Genomic DNA, 14421 nt, shown 5'->3' with positions numbered 1-14421 from the left:
GAGTTATTGGAAAGATCATACAGAATAATAATGGGTGTGATTAGAGTTGACAACCTCAACTCTCAGCAGATGCAGAAGGGCAGGCCTGGCTTTCATTGCCCAGAGTTGGCACCATGAAAAGATGGTCAGTTTCTGTTGAAAAACATTTTTTCCTCATTCTCAGCCAAATAAGCAAGTGGAAATGTCATCCAACATTTGGTCCATATTCCTGAAGATAAAAGGAAAATAACCAGAATAAGAAGTGTGTGTGTGGGGGGGGGGAGGAGAGAGAGAGAGAGAGAGAGAGAGAGAGAGAGAGAAGAGAGAGGACAAGAGAGAGAATGAGAGAGAGAACAAGAGAGAGAATGAGAGAGAGAGAACGAGAGAGAGAGAGAGAGAGAGAGAGAGAGAGAGAGAGAGAGAACACAGTGAGAAGAGAGAAGTTTGGAAAGCTGCTGCTGAGGATAAAGTCAGAGCTTTATTTCCCTATTTCAAACCTTTTATTTTTCTGTACAATGGGGGAAATAATGCCTGCTTTCCCATGGTTATTCTGAGAAGTGAAAGTAATGCAGATGAAAGCCCAAGAGATTAGACACTAGAGAGAGGGCACCAGGAAAATATACAGAGGGAGGATTTGGGGAGAGAGGCATGGGAATTCACTGGCATGGTTTCAGTGGGCTGGGATCTTAATATTTAGAGACTGTCCCAACACCTTTTGCAACTTTTGGAGAAGACTTTGCGCTGAGTCAACATAATTGGGAAGCCCCACAATAAACAGCAGATAAATCGAGAGCAGCAGGAGGGCAGGCAGGGGTGGCAGCTGCCTTACCCTTGGCGGAGGTTATTTCCCCTATATTTTCGCCTGCATCCAACCCCTCAATTTGCAAGCCTTGGAGGAAGACAAAGGCAGCTCACTGGGACCCCCTCCCCCAGTTGCGTGTTTCCTTCCTGTCAAGCCCCCTGGGAAGCTGCAGGGTGGAGAAGCACAGCCCGCACGCCGGCAAGAAACAGCCAAACTGAAGGCTAGGTCAGGCTGAGGGGATTCGGCTCTAGAGCGGTGGAGGAGGGGAGGCGGAGGGGGCGCTGGGGCTCTCGCTTCCTCCAGCCCAGCCCTCCCTCCCAGTCAGCCCGCGACAACCCGCACCAGCCACCCGGCCTCACAGAAGCTGGACTTCGTGGACACCATGCAGTGGATTAGAGGCGGATCGGGAATGGTGAGTGCACATAGCTCTAGTTTTCCCTGCATGAGCCCTAATCCTTCAACCCAACCTCCAATCCCTCGAATTAACCTCCACACCAGGAGCCCCCATACCTCTGCCCACCGCCCTCGCCACTGTCCTTCAGACACCAGTGAGCTTCCTGTAGCCATTTTAGGAGTCTTTGCTTGCCTCCCAGTCCAATAAAGACCCCTCCCATCCCCCCAGGCATCTCTGCCACCCTCAGAGACTGGGGTAGGCTCAAGCTGGGGGCTTGATGAAGTGTCCAGGAACATCCCAGGTCTTACCTGGGATGTCACAGAGGCAAGGGTCTGACATAGGGGCTCTCTGTAAGCAGTAAAGCTCCCAGGATGCAAGCAGGCTGGCAAGGGGTTGAGGGGAACAGCCACAAAGACTAGGATTGTAAAGAGCCTTATAGGAGAGCTGCATGACCTCCTTAAGTAGCATGTGTGTACCTGACACCCCTAGGCAGCTCTAGGGGCCAGAGCCACCCAGGTGGAAGCAATCTGGGAAAGCCCTGCAAAACGTTCCTTGCCTAGGATGGTCTCACCCTGTCCACATTTAGGGCTTTGTCAAGGAGAGATGGCTACAGAAACCCTCATTCCCTAAATGGGAATTCAACTAGCAGACTCCCATCAATGCAAAGGGAGTGTGTGCTTTGTTTGTATGTGTGAGTGTGTGTTTAGTATCATTTTCAGTTCATCTTATGCCATAGTGATCCCTTTTATACCTGGAGACCTTGAAATGACTTCCCTTTGCAGAGAGGAAGTGGTGGCTGAATCTTGATGCTTCTCTGAATTAGCCAGGGACAGCCCAAACCTGGTTAGGGGTACTGAGGGAGTGGAAGACCACAATGACTTTGTATTCAGTACTGACAAGGGGTATTGGAGGGCAGTTAGTTGGGTTGGGTCAGCAGGCGCTGATGCCAGTGTCAGCACATACTTCTGCACTGCCACCCACAATCTGCAGCAAAAGCAAAAGAGCCTGAAGCAATTGGGCAAAAATTGATATTTAACTCTAATTTTGTTCCCATTCGAAAAGGAATGAGAGAATGTGGTGTAGGTTAGGAACATATTCAGAGGAACTCCCCTTTTCCTTCCCCGGGATTTTCTCAGGCTCTCCATGTCTGTAGGTCTTAAAGGCATCTAGTTTATATCATTAAATACAAGGGCTTAGCTACTTACCTTTCCCCAGAACTCTCTCCTACCCTGAGGAGAGGCTAAAGCAAATGTTTGTAGAACCAGTAAAAGTTAGAGCAGGTAAAGATATTAGAGTGTTTGGAGTCCAGCCAGCACACCAGAGGACATAGAGAATGGGGCAGATTTGCTCAAGGCCACAAACTCTTTGTAGGTAAATTTGAGTCTCCTGACTCTCCTTCACTGTCCTTCCTTAGTATTCCATAAATTATCATTTCAGATGGTGCTAAGGAAGGCAGGAAAGACTGAGTTGGGAAAAGACCTTCAGTAGGAGCAAATGCTATAACATTTGCCTGAACAAATCTCACCCTCAGTCATTTGTGGCAGCGGGATCTGGGCGAGAATTCCCTCCTCTTGCAAATATATTGACATGTCAATTTGACTGAACCATGAGTTGAAAACAGATTAAGTGGAGAATTTGAACTTTTCTCTATTTTAAGAGAACCCAATGACATAGCTTGCAAAGACTTTGTAATTAAAGATTGATTGGTAAGGAAAAAGACGTAGGGGACCAAAGAAGTGACAAACAAACAAATAAACCAGAAACCATTTACCTAGCCACTTGCTAGAATTTAGAGGAATAATATACTATTATTTTAGCCAGGGGCCAGAAAAATCTTTAGCCTTTTCCACAGTATTCACTCTTTGTTGAGAATATGCCCATCAACATTCCTTCTAGTAAATGTTGGATAGAAGTTAGCTAGTAAGCCAACTACTCCTGGGCATGAAACCTGCCCTAGAACAATGGTTGATATACGCAGTGACACTCTATCAACCACAGACACCTTCTGAAGGTTAGGGACTCTGTACAAATCCCCTTCTCAGTGCTGGGGATTTGTCTGGTTTGAACTTGTGCAGGCTTTATTTGTTTTTTTTTACTGTTTTTATATTCATTTGTGGGGGGGGGATTATTGGGAGAAGAGAAACATGAGGTTGGGTGGGTAGGGAGTTGTGGAGTATCTAAGAGGAGTTAGAAAAAGAATATGATAAAATGTTATTGTATGAAAAAATTTAAATAAAAAGTTAACTAATAAGGATTATAAGGGAAGTGGGGAGTTAGACATAGTCACCATTTTGATATATGGCTCTTTTATTTTTTAGCACATTTGACAGTTGGAAATTAATTTAAATATTACCATGTAACTCATAAAATATTGTTTAAGATTTCTACAGAAATTACTGTCTTAATAGATGCAGGATGTTTAACTGCAAGTTCACATTGATTGATACATTGTTCAATACACTTATTTATAGTTTCTACTTGAAATGATAGTTGTCACTGAAATAAGGATTATGCCTAGAATGGGAAGAATGTTCTAAGAGTCATAAGTCTAGGATTGAGGGCCTGACTTTTATACTTTCCTTATTATTCTCAGCCATGAATAGCAGTACACTTATCTTCTAGGTGTTATTGTAGACGCTGATTTACTTTAAAAAAGGTTAAGCTATCTACTATGAATTTGCATGGATGTGATACAAGGGAAAAAGGGCAGTGATTGAAAACAAATTACAAATTAACTCTTCGGGAGCGCACTCTCTACTGGAATTGTGGGGAATAACCCGTCACACAAAATATATATAATATGGCAAGACATGCTAATAACTAAGGAAAACAGAGAACAGACATAAGAATGGTATGATACACTAGATCAGTTAAAACATTTCTGGTTAAGATATATGTAAGCAGAAACATGAAAGAAATGAAGAAATTTAAGGTTCATGTCCGTGGTTAGAAGACAACACTAGATGTTAGGGTCAACCAGACTGCATAGAACTTCTGAGCCAAAGCCTGATGCTCCAGATAATAGTAAAGAAATGATCATGATCTTGTTCCTCTTTGCTTCCAGTGACAAGAGTATTCCTGTGAAACCAAGTGGAGGATGTGATTTTTCACTGAGATAAGCAATACAAAATGGAGTAGTGAGCAGCCTTTGGAGAAGGGGTAGAGAAGGAAGTTGACAGCAGTGTCTGAGCTTGGGCCTGACTGTTGAGTCTGATGTTTGCACAGTCCTGATTTGGAGCTATCCAGGAGGGACTTGGTCATCTCCATATTGAACTTAGAGGAGATTGGGAAGCGCTGTGACAGTTAAGGTTCTGACAGTAGACTTGATGAAGTTTTGAATGGTTTGCAGCCTGGGAAAGTAAGGGGTGGAAACAGAACTCGAACCTTTCTCTTTTCTAAGTTTCTTAACCTACATCAGACCCAAGTATCAGAATGGAAATGATGAGCCGAAGGTGTGGGGTCAGGATATAATTATTTACCAGATGAGAATTGTTATAAAAGTTTAAATGCTGAATACGTACTGTGGATGGAACATGCAGGCACATGGTAAAGAGGTGGGGGGTGGGGATAACTATGAATGAAAGTTGATGAATGGGGTCCTTTGTCGCAGTTGGGAGACATTCTTTATTCATGCCTCTTGGGCAATTTGTGTGGGATCTATCTGAAAAGAGTGCAAGAGGGCAGCTCACTATTTTCGGCAGCAATATTTGTAACGTCACTTGTCCTTGTTGAGACTAGCCATTTGAGGTCAGTTTCCTCAAGGAGCCATTAGAAATTAAGATCTAATTGTTTACATAAGGCATCACAAATCACTGGTTTATCCTCAAGCAGTTAGGATCTGTCTGCTAGAGAATACGGAATTTTCTTTCTTATTTTTGACCCTTTTGCTCTACTCCCAGAACTGACATATCAGCAAAACCAGTTCATAGACAAGGGAGTGAAGATTTCTTGTCTTCTGGAACTGTTTCAGAACTGTGAGGTGGTGAATTAGCATTTGGTGACCTGGTTGGCATTGCTGATCTGTCATATAGTTGTAGGACTATATGGCATAAAATGTTTGAGCAGAATTCTGGAGAGGGAGTAGTTAATACTGGCAGGAACTTGAAGGCAGGACTCACATCACTTGAAGAATCTATCAGTCCTTGGTGGTAGGAAACAGGTGTTGGTGTGGGTGGTAACATTTACCATTCCTGGGAGCTTAGTGGCCTGTGAGCTAGACAATACCAATCACAGAGCTAAACAAAAAACAAGAAATGTGCTATAGGAGCTGAGAGTCCAAGTCTTTCCTGTGAGACTTTCTAGGAGATATTCATCCAGGAGATGTGCAAACATAAGGGAGGACTGTCAGGAGAGATCACAGCAGAAGAGTCATGACTATTTGGGCAAAGGAATCATATCCAGGTGAGATTTTGAGTGCTTTGAGGCAGGAAAGGCAAAGACAAGATTCTTTGGGGGTTAAGGGTTGGCTTTAAGACAGAGGTATATGAGTAAAATGATAGTGAATATGCCCCAACTCAGTGTAACCCCAGGTAAGTGATGACCCATGCCCAGGAATAGTTGAACAGGTCTTCCTGTAGAAACAGGTCGAACGTGAACTCTCCGAACAGAGTAGGATCCTGTAAGATGACAGAGGAATAAGAAGGGGAAGCTTATGAAAGTTTATCAGAACTCAAAAAGGTGACAGCCAGTCTCGGCTACTTCCTAGGGTCTGGGCATGTCTGTTGAAGGGTTTTACTTAGGTTTCTCCAGAAGAGTAGACAGATCTCCAAGAGCCTCCTATAAATAGGTTGAGCTTCTTGTGGGTGGAATAGTTTTAAATATGTTCAGGTAATTGCACAGTGATAGGCCTTGTAGCTTGACTGTGGTTGGAGACATTAGGACTAGATAGGAACCAATCCAGACAGCTTTGAGTGGCTTCTTATTTTGTGGGAGGGATTTTAAGGTAGATCCAATCTCCAGGGTTAATGTGAAGAGGTTATTTCTGAGAGGTGGATTCAGTCTTACACTGTGCTTATTTTGGTGCTCAGTGACAACCCTGATTGTTTGCCTCGTGATAATATATTGTGATAGATAATGAGTATCTGAATTTACTAAAAAGGAGGGGCAGACCATAAAGGACTTTGAAGGAGCTGAGGTGAATTATAGAATTGGGAGCCATGTGGAGTCACAAAAGTGCACTTGGGAGAAAAGTGGGCTAGACGATTGAGTGTTGAACACAAGTTTAGAGAGATCTCTTAAGGGTTGACATAGCCCTTTCTGCATTTCCAGAAGATTGATAGTGCCAAGCTACATAATGTTTAATTTTAAGTGCTTCAGTCACTTCCTGAGGGATACTAGAAATGAAAGGCAGACCATTACTAGACTATAGGACCCTGAGGAGCTCACACTGAGGAATACTGTTTTACAAGGACAGTGGTTACCTTTGAGGCCCTCTCTGTTTTAGTGGGGAATTCCTCTGACTAATGATGATATCCAAGGAAACTAGTAGGTATTTTAGTCCTTGGCATGGGTGTATGTGAAGGATAGCATGGAGAGTCAAGCAACTGGGCACTGAGAGGATGACAAAGTTTGTATATTAATAGTCCCAGTGCTACTTTCTGTCACTTCTGTACATAACAGAGAAAAGGGTTTAGTGAGATCAAGGAGAACCAGAAAGAACATAAGTGCATACTTTAGGATATCTACGGCCCATGCTGTTTCAGGGACCCAGTCTTTTGGCTTTTACTCTGATCCATTTCAGACCTCATAAAAAGGTTTAGCTTTATGATCAAACTGGGGAAGCCAGTTTCACAAGACTCTGCCATGATCAAGAAGGTCCTCACTTGTTTGGTGACAAGATTCCCCAGCGTTAAAACATTACCATTATGGTATCTGGAAAGGCTCCTTGGGCTTGGAGGTAATAAAGTTCTGGGAACTAGACCGGTTTTTCTTTTAATAATGTTTTTATTTATTCTTTAATAATTTAATGCACTATTTCTTTTTGGTTGAGACTTTGGGGGCTTTGAAGGAAAACACTTACGTCTACACAAGGCTGGTTTTGAAAAATTTAGGATTGTATTTTGACTAGAAATGGGTTAGTCTTTGTGGTTGATTAATAAATCACCTACATACTGAGGGAGGTTAATCCTAGGAGGAAAGTTAAGAGAGGACAAGTCTTGACTAGGGCCTGTTCAAAGAAGTAGGGGCTATTTTAAAAGTTCCGAGGTAAGACAGTCTTTGAGTAGAAAGATTCTGCCACTCAAGTAAGAAAGCAAATAGGAAATACGAGTATTGGTAGATATTAATAATAAAAAACATTCTTTTAGTCTAACACTAAGGACCAGGACATGTTGGAAGGTATCTGTCCCAAGGAAGCGTTAAGGTTGAGAACTGTGGCCCCTAAGTCCTGGAGCACTCTTTAGACTCTGACTGACTTTGTTTTTACTGCCTAGACAAGTGTGGCATGGGTCTCAGTAGCCTAGTAAGTAGGAATTTATGAAGGAAAGAGTATAAACCTTTTTTTTTGTGCCTCAGGCTTTAAAGAATATTGGAGCCTTTGAGAAAAAATTGTTGAGTCTGTGATGGTTAATATCTCTTAGCAACATGAAATCTAGAATCACCTGGAAGTGATGCCTCTTTGGTCATAACTGTGCAAGGTTATCTCGGTTAAGTAAATTGAAGGAGAAAGATCTGCCCTCTGTAAATGACACCATTCCCTGGGATAGGATCTTTAGAGAGCACCTTAGAAAGGACATACACTTTTAGGTGGAATTTGTTGAGTTATGTAGCTGTCCATTGTAAAGACTATAGGGGGACTTTAGAGGTTCCAGACAGCTTTGGGCCATGATGAGACAGGAAACCGTTGTGTCACAGGACCAGGAAACCTATCATTTCTGGAAACAGGCCTTCCAGGTAACTAGGTCATAAGTTAGGAGGGCTGCAAACTGAACAGGACCACACCCAGCCCCTCTGCTGCCTGGAGACAGAGACAGACTCTGAGCACTGTCACATATTAACCAAGCCCATATGTCATGTCCCACAGGTCACATAGTAAACAGGCATATTGTTTTACAGAGGTCTCCATCTGACCTTTACCGAAGAATGCATTAGAACTTTGCAGATACATTTTTTTCTAGTTCAAATCACAGGGCACTTAGTGTCAGTGAACCTTATTTGGTAACGTAAAAGAACTGTTTCCTACTTCCTTGTGACGCAACCCCCTGCCTTTCTGACCACCTGCAAGGAAGATGACTTGCTTTGTCACGCTTCCGGCATTGATAAAACTCTTGCCTGAAGGACAATATGATGCTGCATTTCTTTTTTGTCCTCTCTTCCTCCTCTCTGCAACCTAAGAGTGACTTGTTGATGCAAATGTCATAAGAGCCTCTAGAGTCTCAAAGAGATTTAAATGGACCTGAGATTTAAGTATATGTCTACCTATAAGGAGGCTAGAACAGCTAGATAGGACCAGAAGGAAATAAACATGGAGATCTGTGTCTACATGCAGTTTTAAAAGGGTATAAACAGAGGAGCTTGAGACAGTACACATGAGGAGGGCCAGAGACCTGAAGGTTGAACCTCAGAGGAGGTGAATTTGGCTGAAAAAAAAATAGTGTGGTAGCTAAAAGAAAAATAATTTTGTTCCTGGCCCATCTCTAACATCACATGAAGGTCTTCCACAGAAATGGAGACTATGGCGACCTTGTAGAGTCAGTCTCAGGGCCTATCAGTCCTGAAAGGGAGGGGGACTTCATTAGGCCCTCATAGTCCAGAAACAGAGTTAGGACCATTTGTACTTTTTCAGGTTTGATGAGAGCCTGAGCTCCTTGGATTTAGGCTGGCTTTCTCTCATTAAAGAGCAAGAACTATGTCCCCTTCACTGTGCCCTTATTTTGCAAATTGGACATGATCCCAGGGAAAGCCTATGACCTATTACAGACTAGAGAATTTTGCTTTTCATTTTTGGCCCTTTTATGTCTGACCCTTTTGTCTCTATATCAAGTAATTTGGTCATCTAGCTTCAGAACTTCCATGGTAACACTGTAGGCTTCGCGTTCTCTAGTGCTCATATCGCATCCAGACCATTTCAGGTGCAATGGTCAACTTAGGCATACTTGTGTCCAAGTCTTAGACTAAAAATTAAGCGCTCTAGTCTGCCAGCCCAATTTAGCTCACAAGTTAAGAATGGATTTTGTATTTTTTAAGTAGTTAGGAGAAATCAAAACAGGTATATTTGGTGGCATAAGTATATGAAATGTGAAACTTAAAAAGGCTTAAAACACATTTTGAACCATAGCCATAAGGTTCAAGAATAAGCCATAATCTATTTTCTGTGGCTGTTTAAGTAAAGTTGAGTAGTTATGACAGTGCTCATATGGCCCATGCTGCCTGAAGTGCTTAGTAGTTGGCCTTTCACAGAAAAAAGAAATTGCGCATTCTTGCCATAAAGATGCATAGTCACTGCGGATGTGCCTTAGAAAGATGGGGAAGGGAGAGGCAGGAGACCGAATCTCTCTCTCTCTCTCTCTCTCTCTCTCTCTCTCTCTCTCTCTCTCTCTCTCTGACTTATCCCATCAGATCATTTACTTTATATGTTGAGTCATAGATTAAGACTTTGGGGAAAAGGGTTTTGTCTATTTTTTGTTCTCTGTAGCTCCAACACACCTTGCTTAAATATTACTCATCTATAGATCGCAAACTCAGGTTTGGAGAGGAAGAAGGGTGCTTTACTCAGGACCACAAAGCCATTCAATAACTGAGGAAAATGAATGTTCAATAATAAGGTCCCAATTGACAGTGCATTATCAGTGAGATAAACTTATTAGGGCCAGAAAGAGAAGATTGTCAGTTAAGTCCTAGTTATACTGAAAACTATCTTAATTACTCTTCACATTAGTCCTCACAAAGTGATTCTGTCTATACTTGTTGACTTGTTAATTTGTTACGTAATGCAAAGTTACTGACTAGATACTGACCACGTGTTAAACATTCTTCTCCACTATAGAGATAACAGCAGAGAAGGAAACTGAACTGTATCCTTGTCTTTCGACTGTTTATAATCTAGTGCAGTTTGGATACAAGGATAGATAATGCAAACATCTTTCTCAATGTTAAATGACCGTATCCGGTATCAAATGCTCATCTATCTCATGGCAAACATTTCTCCTTTATATACAAGCCACCCACTCATGACCCTTACACCCTTTTTTATTATCTGCTCTCTTCACTTATACAACACATAAGCATCCTTCCACCCATCTATCTATTTACATACTGATCCAGTAATTTATTGATCAGTTGTAAATTTCTGGGTGCTGACAATTATAGTATACACGGTCTTCTAGCTTTTATCTTAAATCTTGGTGCCAGTGACATAGTGGCAAGATCCAGGATCCAGGTTCCCTACAATCAACTATTTCCTTCAGCCCTTTATTGTTTGCATGGTCTCAGGCGTCTCAATCCAGTCAATGTCTTATCTTCATATTTGGGAATATAGTTGTAATACATTCATATTTCACAGTGTAGTTGTAAAGAAAAATAAATATACATATAAAGCACCTCAAACAGTGCCTAGCACAGATGAAAAACTACATAAATATTTTCCATTTCCTTGAGAGTCAAAATCTATCTTACTTGGCTCGGAAAAATCAGCTTCATATGCAAAGAATTATTGACTAATGTTATATTCCTAAGGGTCCTTTTGAGGCATACAAAACGGGGTTCTCAATATATAATAATATACAAAGATCTCCAAGGCATATACTTAATTGAAAAGGGGGAAAGTCTAAAATTGACATGTCAATATTTAATAACAAATCAATATGTTATCTTTTCTATGTCATACATGCCTGGCAAAAATGGCCTTTATTTTGAATAGGTTAATATTTGTGTACTATACAGATTTAAAAAAATAAAGGAGTTGAGTGCAGTGGTCCATGCTTATAATCCCAGTACTCAGGAGACTGTGACAGGAGAATTACTCCAAGCTCATGACAAATCTGGTTACATAGAGAATTTTAAGCCAGCTTGGAGTGCAGAATGTGACACTGTCTCTTTGATGAATAATATGTCTCACTTCTTTGCTCAAACCTGTTACTCTACCCAGAGGCAGCTACTTTACCAATCTCTTGGGTATTCATGAAAAGACATTCTTTGCTTTTAAAAGAACACATGCATGTAAACACACACACACACACACACACACACACACACACACACACTTTTCATTACTTTGCACATATAGCAATTTTAGAGTTTCCCCCTTTTCAATTAATTACATGTTTTGGAAGATTTTTGTCTATAACTACATAGAGAAAGCCTCATTTTGTATGGCTGCAATCATTTTCTGTCTCATATTGATGGTCAATGTTGTCTGCAGTTTTTCACAGTGACTAACAACAATGTTGCAGTTCATTTTTTACCTCTAAAACATATTATTTATTCTTTGAGAGTACCATACTTATAAATAATATGATTTGATCATAATCACCCCCACTTTCTCCATTAGATTTTTTTCTAAGCACTCCACCACTTTGTCATCCTCCCAACCTCATGTACTCATTTTTTAATTCCCTAAGTCCAACTAGTGGTGCCAGGTGACATGCCCTTGCTTCATTGTGACCTTGAAATAAAAGTACAGACACAGATAATTCCCTTTAATTCAAAAGTTTTAGTACCTGATTTATTGTTTATAAAAAACTCATGTTATGATATGTCATACAATGGATTTAAATAGATCATTTTAAGGAGAATGAATGTTTATCAAGCAGCTTTGATTTCTAAGGCACTGTATTAGAATGAAATATAGGCCCATCAAAACCTGATTTGAGTTATATCCTCAATGTGCTCAAAAATAATTTTTATTTATTTATTTATTCAGAATTATTCCTATACTCGCTATTTTATTTTTGAAATTACAATTACAACATTTCTCCCTTTCCTTCCCTCCGTTTAACCCTCTCATATACCCCTCCCATGTGTTCCTTGAATTCATGCCCTCTTTTTTGATTATTATCACATGCAAATGTGTGTATGCACGCACACACACACACACACACACACACACACACATACACTCACTTCTAAATATAACCTTGTCCTTCTATATAATGTTATTTACATGTATGTTTTAGGGCTTACTATTTTGTCCTGGACAATCAATTGATGTCCTTTTCCCTGGGGAAGACTGCTTCTTTGTCTCTTGACTCTCCTCAGTTGCCTATAGTTCTTTTGTAGGGTTGAGACCTTGTCATCTTTGTCCCATCCACTTTGGCATGTCCATTGTTGTTGCCCTTATTCAGCTCGCATTTGATCAGTCATGTTGGTGAGGCTGTATACATATTGCTCCTGACCTTCATAGGAGACAGAGTCTCACAGCACACCCTGTGATCTTTTGACTTTTTCAATCATCCCTGTTCTCCACAATGTTCTCTGAGCTTTAGGTGTGGGAGGCTTTGAAGATCTATCCACTGGGACTGGGCTCCACAACTCTGCATATTGATTGGTTGTAGTTTTCTGTAGTGGCCTATGTCTGTTGCAAAAAGAAGCTTCCTTGATGAGAGATGAAGAGTTGCCAGGCTAGACCCTGGAGGAGGGTGTGGAAGTGGGTGGGGTAGTGGAGGTAGCACGTGTAAAGGACCTATGGGTGAATCAATTTCTTTATTTTTATGGGTATGAGTGCTGCCCTGTGGGTGCTCTAAACTGAACATAGGTCCTGTGCGTGAGCAGCAAGTGCCCTTAACATCTGAGCGATCTCTCGTCCTTTAAGGTGATTTGATCGACTAGAAAAGAAGTAAACTCAACTTGAGCTAAATTCCATAAGAAGTATCAAGAAGATAATTGCAGAAGTGTAGGAGTGCAGGGTTTCAGAGGACTGGACTTTGATTAACAGCTCTATTAAAATTATACCTTTTAAGCTGCTTTAGCAGAGCTGCTGTGTGGCAGGTTGCTAGGAATTATACATGGCGTACAAGGCATTCTAAAACAGAAGCTCTAACATAAAACAAAGAATCTGTGAAACAACATGCCACAGAAGTGACTTCTGAATGGGCTGGTGTGCGTCTCAGCCACTTGGGAGGAAGGATTTATTTTTATTCATAGTTTGGGAAGTTTTAGTCCATAGTCAGCTGGAGTTATTGTCTTCAACTGATTATATGAGGTCCACAAACAGCAGCGTGAGCAGTGTGCTTTACTTAATTTGCTGATTCAAATGTTAATTACAGCAAGAAACACTCACAGATAAACCCAAAATGATGTTTAACCAAAAATCTAGACACCCCATAGGACAGACACAGTAACATATTTGAGCATCACATAGTATCACTTGTCTTCCCGTTCTGCTATGTGCACCGCATGAGTAAATGGACTATAGCCAAGAAAGAACTGTGGAAACAATGCTACTCTTTACCTGTATGGGGAACACATATTATTCCTGATAGGTCACAGCGGATACACATTTTGGTAAACAGAGTAAAAGATTTTCTACTGCCCTGAATTCAGATCTTAGAAGAGCAAACCTAAAATTCCTCTTCTCTGAGCGTGAAGAGAGCCAGCTGTAATTAATTTATAAGAAATCATCCTTCTTCCTTCATACAAAGGTCTCCTGGATTCTCTGTTTGAACAGAGGCTAAGAAGGATCAGTTTTTTTCACAGTGATGAAACTGAGTAACACAACGTGGGTGTTTCAGAAGATGACTAGTTCTTCGGATGACTAAGCTATTAACTAACAGAAACCAGATAATGGGGAACAGAAAGGCATCAGACTGTCTAAGAGGTCCTGCTGGTGTGATGGTGATAACCTATTAAAGCACTTGCCCAACACACCAAAAAATGACATTTAAGCTGATTCAGCTGTGAAGGGATTTGAGGGAAAAAACATCCTGACGCATTTGGATTGCAAGAAAAAAACAAGAGCTGGTGAGGTTTGTGAGCTGAGAGAAGGCAGCGAGAATGGTATATGCAGAGGCCTTCCTGTTGATACAGTGAGACATACTTTAGAAACACCACTGTGACCAGAATCCAGGGCAAGAGGGAGGTAAGTAGAGAGCCATCAGGCATGTGTTACCTCACATAAGACCATGTAAGCTTAGAGAAGGTGTATCTTGCCTGTATGGATTAGGCAGCCAATAGTGACTGCTCCAGAACTAGAGTGCCTGGATTCAGATTCTAACTCAATCACTTCTTAGCTTGGTAATCAGGTAAGCTAATCTGTCTTTGCTTTGGTATTGTTCATAGGGTTACTGTCCAGATTAAGTGAATTAACATACTG

At 41.2% G+C, this 14421-nt stretch overlaps 1 protein-coding gene across 3 annotated transcripts in view; it reads left to right on the top strand.

Annotated features, from left to right (window-relative positions):
* The first annotated feature begins 306 nt into the window (after nucleotides 1-306).
* Nucleotides 307-14421, top strand: part of Arhgef9 (Cdc42 guanine nucleotide exchange factor 9) — a 157809-nt gene continuing 143694 nt past the window's right edge. Inside the window, exon 1 of one of the 3 annotated variants that reach the window (XM_087600662.1) lies at nucleotides 307-1193. In XM_087600662.1, coding sequence (XP_087456788.1) covers nucleotides 1164-1193 — 30 coding nt within the window. In that variant the 5' untranslated portion in view covers nucleotides 307-1163. 3 annotated transcript variants of the gene reach the window in all.

This window comes from Rattus norvegicus, chromosome X, assembly GCF_021556685.1.
Source record: "Rattus norvegicus strain SHRSP/BbbUtx chromosome X, alternate assembly SHRSP_T2T, whole genome shotgun sequence".
In the NCBI taxonomy this organism is placed as follows: domain Eukaryota; kingdom Metazoa; phylum Chordata; class Mammalia; order Rodentia; family Muridae; genus Rattus; species Rattus norvegicus.
This window is presented reverse-complemented; position numbering and strand designations above follow the sequence as displayed.